General features: G+C 42.8%; 1 protein-coding gene and 1 pseudogene across 1 annotated transcript in view; both read left to right on the forward strand.

The window, feature by feature from the left end:
* LOC115108723 (R3H domain-containing protein 4-like) overlaps window positions 1-1,408 on the forward strand; it is a 27,859-nt pseudogene extending 26,451 nt beyond the window's left edge.
* The window catches only part of LOC115108192 (AT-rich interactive domain-containing protein 3A-like), a 40,725-nt gene that overhangs the window by 13,744 nt on the left and 11,470 nt on the right, over window positions 1-15,511 (forward strand). Inside the window, exons 2-3 of the mRNA XM_029632255.2 lie at window positions 1,028-1,750; window positions 2,105-2,396. Coding sequence (XP_029488115.1) covers window positions 1,410-1,750; window positions 2,105-2,396 — 633 coding nt within the window. The 5' untranslated portion in view covers window positions 1,028-1,409. The remainder of the gene's footprint in view (window positions 1-1,027; window positions 1,751-2,104; window positions 2,397-15,511) is intronic.

Here is a 15,511-nt window from a genome sequence, read left to right on the forward strand (position 1 = left end):
ATTGCTGTCCATGTGAGTCATTTGAGTAAAGTACAAATAGATCTTAGTCATCCTAGAAAATACTCTGAGTAATGTTTATTGGACAAATTACATACTGGTCATGCAAATCGGCGCTGTATCATGGATTTCCCCCTTATATTTGAATTTCTGACCAAAAATATGTCCTACCATGAATAGGGTGCATTGTATGTCCTTCAGCCATTGTGTGTGTAAATGTTGGTAAAACACTCAATCACAGTGTAAAAGCTGATGAGCATAACACGTTGAGCCTGTTACCCATAGAAAGATAGGCTAGTTTACATTTTCTGTTAAGCTTGTATTCAATTTCCCTTCCTCCATTCATCCCTGTCACAAGGAGAGTTATGGGTGATTTAAGAGAAAATGGTCAACCCTAATACAGTCAGACCCTGTCGTTTTAAATTAAACTGAGTGGCTGCGGATCCAACTTCTCTAGACCCCTCTTCCCGACAGCTAAAGGTCAGAAGCTTCTGCCCATGTGCAGGATTCTTTACTTTGCACACCGTCTCTGCTCGTTCGGCTACCCAGAAAACAGACTACTCTGGCGAATGGTGCTCATTTAAGAAAGCTGAATCAATGTCTGAAAGATCACATAATGACCGTATTCAACATAACAGAACCGAATATAATAGCATAGTATAATGTTACTTTAAAACAAAAATACCACCTCTTTAATGATACGATTTTATAACGATTGTTCGACTAGTGGCCAATACTCAACAGAGCGCACCACTAGGCAAAATAAACTTGGTTATAAAAATAGAAAATATATTTTGATTTGTTTAGCACTTTATTTTGGTTACTAACTGATTCCATATTTGTTATTTCATAGTGTTGATGTCTTCACTAGTATTCTACAATGTAGAAAATAGTCAAAATAAAGAACAACCCTTGAATGAGTAGGTGTGTCTAAACGTTTGACGGGTACTGTATGTGCTTACCAACATGTGAAAAATGTTGAAGCAGTGGCTGGTGCTTTGTCTCACATGTGTTTGTCTCTTTCCCACAGGCCCTGGTAAATCCCTTCCGGTGAAGTCCACATAGAGAGATCTTCAGCCACTAGTTCTTAAGTACAGCACTCACATGGACTCTGCTAAGTGGTGAGACTTCACTGACCTTCCCTGCACTGAGAAACGGCACAAGAGTCTTCCGGCTCGGGAGCTGTGGACAGTGTCCGAGTGTATGTCTCATCGCTCTAAGCACCCTTCCCACTCTTCAAGAACCTACCCGTCAAAAGAGCTCTGCAGCCGCTGAGTTAGTTGGTCAGGCCTTCTATCCAGCCCCTCAGCATCAGGACTTAGAGAGGTGGCAGCCCCCACCGGCCCCTGTGACTGGAGCTGTTCAGGGGGAGGGGAAGGAGACCACTGACTGGTGCATCACTTTCCCTTGAGATGAAGCTTCAAGCCGTGATGGAGAACCTTCACAGGCAGCAGAGGGCCAAGTTGCTGATGGAACTGGAGCAGCAACAGCTGCAGCAGGGTGGCGCTCTGCAGGGTCATGGATGTACCTCCGCCCGCATTGGGGACGAGCTGATGGGAAGCCCTGCCCCCGAGGCGGAGCACGCCCAGATGGCGGCGCTGGCAGCCATGAGAGCAGTGGCGGCAGGGCTGCAGAGGGCCTCAGACAGCCCCACTTCAGAGCGCAGCATTAAGGGACAGGAGGAGGATGACGAGGATGAGGAAGGAGAGGAGCAGTACAAGGATATGATGGACTCTGTGGAAGAGGAGCAGATGTGAGTAGGACTGCCTCATTCTTCTACCCTGTTGTCTTCATTTCACCTTGAATGGCTGACTTGCTTTGCTCTGGTGCTCTGGTGCTTTGCTCTGGTCTAGGGTTTTGTCTGGTCTTTGTTCACTTGTAATGGGTGAGCGTTTCATACACATTTCCTCAATCTTTACCATTTAGCCTATATAATGCAACACCTTTTTAAAGTTTCAATGGTGTGTTAGCTAGCTTTCCATCGAATGTGATCATTGCCCTTACTGGTTACACAAGTGCACCAGTATTCAGGTATATTTCAGGTATATGCCATTTTGTGTACGGATGTTGTAACATGCGGGTGGCGTGGCTTTTCTCTCGGCTGCAGAAAGCAGAAGTGGGATGAGGAGGACTTTGAGGGGGAGATGGAGGAGGACTACGAGGACGAGCTAGTCAACGAGGGCCTGCCTACAGGCCGGCAGGCAGTGGCCCCGGGGAAGGGCATCCTGTTGCTGCCTCACCGCCAGCTGCACCCCCACTCCCAGCTGCTGAAGCCGGCCCGGCCCAGCACCGACCCAGACCAGGAGCCCCGAGCGGCCATCCTCCCCCCACACGGATCCCAGAGCCAGCTGGGTGGCCTGGACCATGGGGACTGGACCTACGAAGAGCAGTTCAGACAGGTAGGACTCGGGGGGGTAGCCTAGCGGTGAAGAACGTTGGGCCAGTAACCGAAAGGTTGCTGGTTTAAATCAACCAGCCGACTAAGTGAAAAATCTGTCATGAGCCCTGTAGCACGTCACTTAACCCATATTGCTCCTGTAACTATGCCACTTTGTTTACATACCCTACATTACTCATCTGTTACGAATCCCTTTTGGCCCGACAGTCTAGGGGGGATGGTAATGAGACCCGTAACATAACTCATGCAAATTATTATGGTGACAAAGTAAAAGTGTGCACGAAATAACCACGACAACAGAAATCTACCGTCAAACTCTAGGTTTATTTATAAACACACGGTAATGGGGGGAGCAGGAAAAGGGGCTGAGCTGGACCCAAGGAAAGAAACAATAAGTATTCAAAAACACCCCTAAGCTAGACTAGCCTACTTTAACAACAGCTAACTAACTAACCAAAAATACAGTGGGTGGTCCGCCCAGTTCTAACTAGTGTATTTAACAAAGTTCACCTACGGGTAGTGTATGCCCATGGGCGACTTGTCTTGGTTTCCCCTTTTCCCACCAGCAACAAACAAACACCATAACCAAAAACAATACTCACAGGTGATGACAAAGTGCTATGAGGTGCTTAAACAAAAGAGAGGTTAAGACACAAAGCGAGAGTGAAACACAGAGACCTACAGACATGGCATTTACAGAGAGATTGCTAGAGATTGAGCTAGAGATTGCTCTAGAACAAACAAATGATGGGGTTTTTAAACCATGGGGAAGGAACTGTGATAGGGTAGGAAATAGGAGGAGGTGTGTCTTCTGATTGATGATTGATTGTTGACTGATTGGGGAGTGATGGTTTTCACCTGTGAGGGGAGAAGGAGAGAAAAGAAACACACACACAGGATACACACACACACACAGGATAACTGTATCCGTAACATCTCATATGTATATACTGTACTCGATACCATCTACTGCATCTTGCCTATGCCGTTCTGTACCATCACTCATTCATATGTCTTTATGTACATATTCTTTATCCCTTTACACTTGTGTGTATAAGGTAGTAGTTTTGGAATTGTTAGGTCAGATTACTCGTTGGTTACTACTGCATTGTCGGAACTAGAAGCACAAGCATTTCGCTACACTCGCATTAACATCTGCTAACCATGTGTATGTGACAAATAACATTTGATTTGATATACCCTGGATAGAGAGTCTGCTCAATGACAAAAATGTAAATGTTATAGTACACTCAGTAGTAGTATGATATCATACACAGCTGGGCTCTTCCATTTGCACCCTCCCTCCATTGAGGTATGCTCACATTGGAAAGAGTCTTGTCAAATTTCAATTCTGTTGATGTAAGCAGGAAGACGCCTAGTTGTGTATGAGGATGTCATATTGCTGAGTCTACCTTTAACCTTCCTTAGCAGTCTCGTGTTTACTGTAAAGGACTTTGGGTATGAGCAGCTGTAGTTGAGCGCAGTAGTACATTTAGCCGCTGTAAACGCTGCCACAGGGTATTTTAGAAATATTGGGAAATGCAAGTTTGCTTCACAGATTGTCATTATTTGATCAGACTTCGGAAGTTATGTAATAATGACACAAAAATGGTGGTAATGTATAGGGGAGTTTGTGTATTTGGTCATATTACAGTGTAACTAGATTTTTTATAAACCATAATTATATGTCTTATGAGTTTATCTAAAAGGATATGTGCCTTTTTAATGTGAGTTACTTAAAATGTTGCTTTCAACAAATGTTTGACAATGTTATAAGACCCACGGCGAAATGTGATGCATTTTCATGTTGTAGTACATGTTATCAGGAAATGTCAGTAGCTAGGTTTCCATCCAATTGGCGAGGGACTACCCTGTGTATATTCACGTTTTTCCACCAGTGGTGGATTTCCACCAAATTGACTTGTTGCAGATAGAAATCAGCGCGTGATGACCTAGTCCTGAAAAATGTACCTTTTCCCTTAAGTTTTTATGTACCGAATAAAAAAAATCTGAAGTTCAATACATTTTCAACTCTACAGTTCTGTCACAAATAGCAAATGTGCCTACTCTGGTCTCGGCACGTGCGATCTAGCCGGCAGTTTGCGGATACAGTCTACATGGTGAGACTATTATGGATAAGGGAGAATATTTTCATTTGTTAAAAGGCTGTCAAGCATCGATCATCATGTCACCAGAATAAGACCCTCGATATTTATTGGAAAGGAGCGCTGTGTAATATTTGCACATAAAGGCCTTTCCACCGCCATTTCTCGCATAATACATTTTGCAGACACACACCAAAAACATCCCACCGCGTCAAACAAACAGATGATCTGTCGGCATTTAGAAAATTGTATCGAAACTTCCTGTTTCCATCACAGCTGTCGGGATTTTATTTTATACGGTATGACTATATTCGCATAAACACTGTGGATGGAAACATGGTTAGTGTTGCTGAAATGATCCGAGTTATATCATGGTTACCTCAGAAAATATGAATATTGTTGACAGTTAATAATTAAGATTGCCAGGATGTTTTTTTTCTTTACCTACCCCTCCCCCCCTGGTTAAATGTGTTTTTCTTACGATAATAGCTGAGTAGAAGTATTGTGATGGTCTGTGCCTCTCTCTGGGGAGGAAGGGGTTAAGACTGTAGAGTTTATTTTGGGTAGGTGGGTGGAGGCAGTTGGAATGTGCCTGAGGGAGCGTGATAATCTGTCCACTCTGGACCCAGACCCTCTCAGAATGCTGCATGTCTCTATCGGTCTGTGCCAGTTGGAACCATTCCAATCTGATATGTGAGCCCTACATACAAACTAGACATGCAGGTGAGCGTATTATGGATGTCCATGTTACATGAAAGCCAGTGTTATAGCTGCCTTTAGTCAAACCTGGTCATGAAACATAGGAGTGTCCATCCTCTTGGCTGACGAAAGGTCTGACTAAATCAGCCTCAATGTGGTCTGGGTAGAGGTCTGATAAAATATGTGGTCATTAATTAATCAACATTTCTAGGCAGGTTGCCAGTAGCCTCTGATAGACTATATCTGCCAGAGGCAGCTGAATTTAAAAAATGATTCATTGGGTGGATATCAAATTATACCAGCGGTGGATAATGTTTGCCAGTTAAACTGATTTGCCCCTGGTATAGTGCCATTTGAGCTGTGTTATGTTAGTGAGACCCATCCCCACCCCCTGGCACCTATACATACACCTATCCTCAGATATTTGTATATGACAGCACTTGTTTTACTACTACCCGGCCCTCTTTTTCCATTCAGAGTTGTTCACTCCCTCAAACATGAGGGAGAATCTTTAACTTTTTGTTTCTCCACCAACCTGTAGGCCTACATGTATCTGTTACTATTTGACATCTGATAAGGCATAGGTCATCGAAACCGTCCATTATCACAATCACATGAGGTGAGAATCTGCTTTTGGGGCTACTTCCACAGTGAAAATGTACCTGTGTTATGTCCAAAATGGCACCCTGTTCACTGTCCTACTTTTGCCCGGGAAGTAGTGCACTATGTAGGGAATAGGGTGCCATTTCAGAAGCAGCCTTGGTGCTCATTCACCAGAGGCAGGGCTCTACACTGACCTTTTTCTTTTTTACAAGGAGCACGTGTGTACCTAAGTTGGAAAATGTAGGCGCACGCAAAGGAATTTAGGAGCACAATGAAAAATATTAGAAAATATTAAAGCTAGAATCTTTGATTTTTCTAGGCGCACTTTTGCTCCTAAATTAAGTCTAGGTCGCACAGCAAAATATTTAGCATAAAATGGATGCACTGTAGAACCATGAGAGGGTAAACTCCATGTTTTTACCTCCCTGTTCAGAACTGACTCATTAACCCTGCAGCTAGTGTGTAGACATACATATTAACCTCTTCTATTTGTTCAAACACCTTGAAACATGTTTTAATTATGATGACAGCATGCAGTGTATTCAGGCCTCTATAACAAACATGTTTTAATTATGATGACAGCATGCAGTGTATTCAGGCCTCTATAACAAACATGTTTTAATTATGATGACAGCATGCAGTGTATTCAGGCCTCTATAACAAACATTTCCAATTCAAAGATCATTGCAAGCACTTTTTAAATAGAGAGAAATATTTAAGTAACAATATTAGCGTTTAACTTAACGATTTCCAGACGAAACCACTATCAGGGATTTAATTTTTTTGGGGGGGCCTTTTAGGATAACAATTACCACGTTCCTTAAAGTTGACTAATCACAACAGTCATTGTGTTGAAGGGGAATCTGCTGCTTGTCCACAAACAAGGCGGAGAGTGCCTCAGAAATAACTGTGTTGACCTCCCGACTGTCCATTGTCTAACCCTTCTCCCATTACACCATCATTCTCAGGCTAGAAAAGTCCAGAAGCAAATAAAACCTTTGTGCCCGCTCTTGTCTCTCTCCTTCTGTATTTTTAAAGACACACAGCAGGGAAGACGGAACACAGATGGACAGTAAAAGAGGGTATCTCTTTAAAAATTCATTCCACTCCCTATTATCAGGGAGTCGGCATTAAATATTGATTTGCATGCACACACACATGGAATGGGGGAAGGGCAGTGACCACAGGAAATGAAGGGCGAATTGGAGCCAATACAGAGTGCCACTTATTGGGATTGCTCGCCAGCACGATTCTGCTGATTACAACTCCTATACCGATGGCATTCCTTAATGTTCGCCTCTGAAATGTGTTAACAGTTTCTTCCTGACTGTTTAGTCCGTGCTCAAATGACAAAATACATTTAGCCTATAGCTTTGCCAGCCTACTTGTTAGTGTCAAAAGCAACTGCCATGCAGTTTTGTTGTTTTAGCTTATCTCAGTACTTTTTCAAACTGTTATTTCTTTTTTTTATGACTTGGTGTTTACCAGCTGCTGTTTATTTATTGTAACAGATCAAAATAAATATTCTAAAAAAAAAAATATGAACTGTCTAAAAAAACAATTTCACTATATCCTGAGGTTTAGCTTTTAATATAATTTAACAGACTTCTACATTTAGGCCTAAAGCCAATGACTCTGAATATTAGTGAAACATCCTTGTAATACAGACAGTCTTGCTCAAATGTGACTTAAGCATTTTGCCTTTGGTGTGAACCCCTGTAAAACAGTTTGCCTCTCTGAAACCATTTAGCCTATAAAGATTTGCTCATACAAATGTAGTCCATTGGCCTGATTTATAAATAAATCAAATCAAATCTTGGAGCAAAGTCAGTGAAGTATTGCATCCAGTTCGCACAGCATTGACTTGTGACCCAACCATTTTGTATAGTGCACAACGGACCATTGGAGGAGCATATGCTGAAGACAGTTGGACAACTGAATTTTTCTACAGATCTGCCTTAAAGTGCCCTGGTGAACCTTTGGGTGTGCGGCAGGCTCCGTTTAACACAAAGGAGGAACAGGGTTAATGGAACGTGGCATCCCACGAAAAACAATGTAAGGAAAACAAAATAAACAGTGACATGGGAAGCCCTATTAAAGTCTTCTTGAATCAAGGAGAAATTAAGGGTTGTAACTAAAGGGTGTGGGAGGGAGAGAGCAGGGAGGAGCTACAATTTGAACAACAGCCAAGCAGTACAAGTGTAGTGAATACTGGCCTTTGGCTATGAAGTAGAGTGTTGGAAAGTGTCCAGCTTCTAGTTGCTGTGCAGCTGATGTCAGAACTGGAAATTGGCAGGCGCTGAATATGGCGTCAAAGGGGGGTAGCTAGTAGCAGGAATGTAAACAAAGATTGCATAAAGGCCAGCACTTTTTTGCGTGTTCCCATTTTGGTGCTTGAACTTTTTTGTATTTGGTTTGAAAGGGAAACCTAGTCAGTTGTCCAACTGAAATGTGTCTTCCGCATTTAACCCGACCCCTCTGATTCTGAAAAGTCTAGCCCTTGTATTTCTTCATAACTTGATTTGATTTAGGCATAACCGTGAGTTGTCTGCTAATACATTGTCAGGGAATGGACTGAGATTACACAACTTGCATTTCCTTTATTGGCTTAAAGCAATTAAAAAAACTAAAAGGGTTGACATTGCTGGACTTCTCAAGCCATACATCTGTCTTTGTGGATGCCTTGTGTCTTTTGTAGTGTCTAATCTATACATTTCTATACAAGGCTTAAACTCTGTCTCCATTTGGTTCTCCCCACCTTACTGTATGAAAGCCTAGAATGTGACCTTGAGCAATAATACAAAGATATGTATTAGTGTTTCACACTGCCTCGCATTTTTGAATGCACCTTATTTGAAATAGATTGGTGTGATAGGAAAATGTCAAAAGGGTAAAATATTCATTTACAATTGAATCCGTAAAGACCCATTATGAGCGTGACATTCATACAAAGTATGATGTGTGATATTAGCAAGCCCACACCTTGTTTGGATCCCATTTACATCTGGAAGATGTTTAGGATTCAAGTCAAAACAGTGGACAGTGTCATGACTCTCCCTGATCTTGATATGACATTGGTGGGTCTTTGTCATCTGTTTTGTCTTGGTAGGAGGTGGGCTTGCCAAGTCCAGGCTGAGTTGCACACCTACCACCTCCATGGTTCCTCTCTTTGTCCTTTAACTCAATCTCCACAACATGGGGGAGGACAGCTGACAAGGAGTGGACAAATCAAGGGTCAGCAGAGGTTAAACGTTCACCCATACAACCTATTGATCTGGATGGTCCGGTCACGCGACCGGGACATCTCCTTCCCTAAAGAGCCCCATGGAAAGGGCTGCTGAGGGGGAAGGATCTGGGCTGTCGTCAACCATTACCTTCATAGCCCAAGCCATCAATCATTCTGATTGACACTTGAGGCGCCTTACCCCAGCCCTCTGTTGCACAAACAACTGGAGCCTTTCTCTCCAGACATAACATCTTCTGTTCCCTCCAGATTGTCTGCTGGTCCTGTTAGGTGACGCAGGCTCTGGTTTGTTTCGTGACATTGGCGTGAACCCTGAGTTTCACTACTATCTCTGTCTTCATCTCTCTAACGTTTAGAGACAACATTATCACTTCATCTCCACTGGCGCTGAATAAATGCTTCCAGCTTGCGCATGAATAGTCATTAGATGTTTATCTCGTTGCTAAGTAGAAATGTTGGGCCTTTTTGGGGTTAATTACGCTTATCAGTCTCTAACGTGGTAATGTAGTGTGGAAAGGTTCTAATCTATATAAAGGACCTCTTTGTTTTGTTAGGTGATGTTGTCGTTCTTAGAACCTGTTCTTGTTCGTGCCAATAAAACATTTCCCCACCCACTCACATTGCTGCCATGTGAAACTGCAGCTTGCTCACAGTTCTGCCCTACCTTCTTTGTCATTTATAAATATGATACTATTCATTAGACTTTATACAATGGGTGGGTCTAATCTTGGACGCTGATTGGTTAAAACCGCATTCCAGCCGGTGTCTAATCCAGAAATTACCACCAGCTAAAACTGATGTTGAAATGCCTTTTTACTCTGTTCCACCTCACTGCGCAATCCACTGTCTCTTCAGACCAGCCAGACAATTTATAAACTTTATCTCCACTTAAAAAGCATCTAGACATTATCTCCCATTTCTTTTAGACTAGAAATTGGTTTTCAATAGCGGAGATTTGTTTAAACCTTGCTGTCTGTCTGACATTTACAACATGGTTTCAATAATGAAATTCGATCTACAGCTGTCCCATAATAATGTACGTGTAGGGGTCGGGAGACGAGACGGACAGGCAGGCAGGCAGCATTTCTCAGCCAGTCGAAATCATGAATCGGCATAATTTGTATGGATATAAACAAAGAAATGTCAATATGAAACGGGTCAAATGAAACTAAATGCAGCTGTCTTTTCAGCTTTTTTGACGTGACTGTACGTTAGCCGTAGTTGGCTAGCTAGCAAGCAAGGGATAAGAACATTGCCAGCCAGTATGACAATAGAACATTTAGAAGAAACGATTGGGTCGCATCCATAGATGCAGGACAGAAAGTCTTCACAACTGGGCCGTGTTTTTGGCAACCAAACCAATAGAATGAATGACCAGATGGCTTGGGTAGCAACCTCAGACTTGTGTCAGGACTATATTTCGTGGAATGATAAAATGGTATGAATACATTCATCTAAATAAGGTGTTTCATGAAAATATGTCAATCATTATTTGAATAGGTTGGTAAGCTGTTGTTTGGAGGATATATTGGCACGGTTTGCCAGGCCTCAACTTCGTCTCGGGCCTAACGACACCCATGCCATTATATCCTCCAAACATCGGCTTCTCTGGCATTATCATTTAAGTGTAGTAAGGTTAGGCCTTTAATACATCATCCATGCAGTTAGCCATGTAGAGGCTCTCACAAGCTACCAACTATTCTACATTCATTATCAACGTCTGTACTGGCTGTGTGTAAGAACAGCTGGGGTTAATGGGAATGGGATACATGTATCATTTGAATATTGTTCATTCTATTTTCATGTTATGTATGGTCAAGTGGTGTTCACTCTCTTTTCACTTCAAATGTAAATATATACAATGAAAGACATGATTATTACTTTGCCATAGGCCCTATATAGGATTACTTTAATCATTTAAATGTAGTTATTTTATTGACTACACTAATTGGCAGAATTCAAACATATTACATGAGCTATCACCGTTACTCTTAATCCACACAAATCAATTCCTTGGAAGTTATTTTGACAGTCCTCTCAACTCTCTTCAGTTCTTAGAAAATGCAGCAATACTCACTACGAGAAACAGCTTTTGTTTTTGCTTTTTGAGTATTTCAGTTTCAGTTTTAAGTTCTATTATGTACAGGATACACATGGTATACACCGTTCAACGAAATGCGTACTTCCCTGCGTCTTAGTCCATTGATTGTGCCCCAACCCTCTGTTCATAAGGTGCATCTTGGATTTAAAGATCGGGAATTCAGTCAGGATTAAGATGTGTTGGAGCATGTTTGGCAGTGGATTCTGTCTCTGTAGGTATAGTGCTCAGAAAGGCTGAGTTTGTTCTCCGGTTTTAAAAGAGTAAATGTCTGCTCATGCATAGGTTTCTGTATTTGTTTGGGTGTAGAAAGAGGAGAGAGAGAGAGAGAGACTGGAAAGTCAAATAGACTAGTTTCGGACTCATTCAAAGACAGAGTGGAACTTCTCTAGCTATTCATTCATTGACCATACGCAAGCGTGAAATCTTTCTCACTGTGTTATGTCTTCGCACGACACTAGAAAGAGGTACAGACTGGGGATGATTTTGGAAGACGTTCATCTTTATTTACATACTACTTTGGTATATTCTGCAAGTCACTTTACCCTGTAGGTATTAGCTCCTTATTTTCACTTCAAAAATAAACTACAGTATACTTTGCTGGTTCCTTCTTCTTGAGCTTAGATTATGGGAAAGGGGGATACCAGTTCTACAACTGAATGCATTTAACTGAAATGTGTCTTCCGTATTTAACCCAACCCCTCAGATGCAGAGAGGTGCGGGGGGCTGCCTTAAATCGACATCCATGTCATTGGCGCCCGGGGCGCAGTTGTATTTGGGGGTTAACTGCCTTGCTCAGAGGCAGAACGACAGATTTGTACCATGTCGGCTCGAGGATTCGATCCAGTGACCTTTCGTTTATGCTCCTACCCGCCAGGCTACCATGTAGTCTTCATTTCCTGTTCTTGCAGCCAAGTAAAACTTTGACTTGACTTGTACAAATTATTTTCCTCTTGAGTGGAAATATTCTCTAGAAGGCACAAAATATACACAATTATGATATTTTTTTTCTTAGGGAAAAATAAAGGTAAGCCCTTAGTTGTGTAACGTAATATAGTAGGCCGTAGCCTAAAATAAGGGTATTATACTCAACACAATGATTTATCTGTTTTCTACACGCCAATTCAAATTGATAAATTCAGAACGTTTTTTAATTTTTAATTCAATGCTAGCATACTCAGCTAGTGTAGCGTTAGCTCTTTAGCTTCCTTACCTCACTGTGATGCATTTCCATTAATGTGGTTTCTTATTTGCAACTGTGGTTTTATATCTCTTTGAGTTGAGTGTGTATGAGTGTGATAATGAGTGAAAGGGAACAGCCAGCACCACCATTGTGGTGTTGAACTGTCCTTGTTCACTTGACAGCCATGTGAAAACGCAGAAAGCTAGCATAGGAGGGATACAGCTAGGAACAATGCACTATTTGAATATGAGCCATCATGTACCGATGTTCACAAACCATATCCAGAACCTTCTCACACTGGTGAAGTCAAGCTGCATGTTTGCTCACTCCCCCTCCTGACCTTTCCCTCCCATCCCCCACTCGTGTGTGTGTGTGTGTGTGCGTGTGTGTGTGTGTGTCAGCCCTGCCCGGAGGTGATTGTCAGGTGTGAAAGGATGGGTAAGTGTTTGTGCAACACATCAGCTCAATGCAGTTCCCTCTCAATATCCATGTGGGGAATAAGTGTTCAATAGCTAGGCCCAATTATGTGCTACGTGACACTTCTCGCCCGGTGCCATGATGATTTGCATGGGACTCCGGTTGCTGTTGTTTTTCTTAACTGGTTTGAGTACCAATTCCAGCTACCTGTGCTGGAATTATTCATGATATTTGACATGAAGCAGATTTTTGTGTGTGTGTGTGTGTGTGTTTAACCCAACAGGCACACGACAAGCTTGACCTGCACACAGTAGTTAGAGCATTCAGAAATGAACATGTTGCTTATCTTGTGTCCAATGATCCAAGAGTTACGAATGAAGAAACATTGTAAACAGCCAAATAAACATGGCGCGCTCAACCATTTTATGTAGTTTGCACAGACAATGCATTGAAGTGGTCTCTGACTTTCTGTGTGCATTGTAACTTTCTGTGTGCATCACATTGTAACATTCTGGGTGGATCTCAGGAAATCTGGTTTGGCAGGAAACCTGCTCATGTTAAAACTCCCTGCTACTAAAAAGTTACATCTAAAACGCCTACCTACTTGGCCGTAGTATCACTGGGGCACAAGTAAAAGTAATGTACTGTAATGCTCACCACCAATGTTTTTGCTCATTGACACAGCTCTTTGCGAGACAATCGCACACAAGGAGACGGTCAACGCCCTATCAGTGTGTATACTATAGATTTAGGTTGATGTGACAACCTGTAGCCCCCAAACCCCACCCAACCCAGATAAACAGATGTGTTATACTAGAGGTATGTGGGGGAGGGGTGGGGGGGTCTGGTTTGGAGGGGGATTAGATGGGTGTGTGTGTGGGGGGTCTCTAAGAGTTTCCTGGGAAAAGGAAGCAGCTGTATCCAGTAATACGAGAGAGAGGCCCAACAAAAAGGGAGTGGTGGTTGATAGAGAGAGGGGGTGGGGAAGGGAACCTGATTGGTGCGTTTCTCTAGTAACTTGTGTCAGGAAAGTAAACTGTTTTTTTGTTTAGTTTTTTAGTTTTTTGAATTTTACCCCCTTTTTCTCCCCAATTTCGTAGTATCCAATTATTAGTACTTACTATCTTGTCTCATCGCTACAACTCCCGTACGGGCTCGGGAGAGACGAAGGTCGAAAGTTATGCGTCCTCCGAAACACAACCCAATCAAGCCTGCTTCTTAACACAGTGCGCATCCAACCCGGAAGCCAGCCGCACCAATGTGTCGGAGGAAACACCGTGCACCTGGGACCTTGGTTAGCGCGCACTGCGCACCCGGCCCGCCACAGGAGTCGCTGGTGCGCGATGAGACAAGGATATCCCTACCGGCCAAGCCCTCCCTAACCCGGACGACGCTAGGCCAATTGTGCGTCGCCCCACGGACCTCCCAGTCGCGGCCGGCTGCGACAGAGCCTGAACGCAAACCCAGAGTCTCTGGTGGCACAGCTAGCGCTGCGATGCAGTGCCCTAGACCACTGCGTCACCTGGGAGGCCCAAAAGTAAACTGTTTAAAGTAAGAGGAGCATGCTCCATGGCTTTGCCTAAGTAAATTGATTCTGCTTGTCAGGGATGGTGTTGGTAATCTTGTTCAGAGTGGTTGCTGCTGTCCCTCAACCTCTCCAACTGTCTTGTTCAGAGTGGTTGCTGCTGTCCCTCAACCTCTCCAACTGTCTTGTTCAGAGTGGTTGCTGCTGTCCCTCAACCTCTCCAACTGTCTTGTTCAGAGGGGTTGCTGCTGTCCCTCAACCTCTCCAACTGTCTTGTTCACCCGCCACTGGTACTCCAAACACTTTGATATGGCTTGGCCCAGCTAATCAACTTTCCTTTGACATGAATCTCATGCTAATATTCAGTCTAAACCAGGGGCCTCCAAAGTAATTTTAGCGAGTGGCCCATTGTTTTTATAAGAAAATCTTATTTTCAATATATAGTACAGGCTCACAGTATAGCAATTACCACATTGCCAAACCAGAATTGACTGAATCTTTGAGGTACACATTAGATTAGATGGCTGCAATTGGGCCCCCAGACATCATGTCTCAGACCTCTGGTTAAGCTATGAAGCCAAAAGGGTATCCTATACCAGATGAAGAGAGCACACAAATCTCCCTATTGACTACACACAGTTGAAGTCATAAGTTTACATACACCTTAGCCAAATACATTTAAACTCAGTTTCACAATTCCTGACATTTAATCCTAGTAAACATTCCCTGTCTTAGGTCAGTTAGGATCACCACTTTATTTTAAGAATGTGAAATGTCAGATTAATTGTAGAGAGAATTATTTCTTTCATATTTTATTTCTTTCATCACATTCCCAGTGGGTCAGAAGTTTACATACACTCATTTAGTATTTGGTAGCATTGCTTTTAAATTGTTTATTTTGGGTCAAATGTTTCAGGTAGCCTTCCACAAGCTTCTAACAATAAGTTGGGTGAATTTTGGCCCATTCCTCCTGACAGAGCTAGTGTAACTGAGTCAGGTTTGAAGGCCTCCTTGCTTGCACATGCTTATTTCAGTTCTGCCCACAGAGTTTCTATAGGATGAGGTCAGGGCTTTGTGATGGCCACTCCAATACCTTGACTTTGTTGTCCTTAAGCCATTTTCCACAAAGTTGGAAGTATGCTTGGGGTCATTGTCCATTTGGAAGACCCATTTGCGACCAAGCTTTAACTTCCTGACTGATGTCTTGAGATGTTGCTTCAATATATCCACATAATTTTCCTT

This window comes from Oncorhynchus nerka, linkage group LG24, assembly GCF_034236695.1.
Source record: "Oncorhynchus nerka isolate Pitt River linkage group LG24, Oner_Uvic_2.0, whole genome shotgun sequence".
Taxonomy (NCBI): domain Eukaryota; kingdom Metazoa; phylum Chordata; class Actinopteri; order Salmoniformes; family Salmonidae; genus Oncorhynchus; species Oncorhynchus nerka.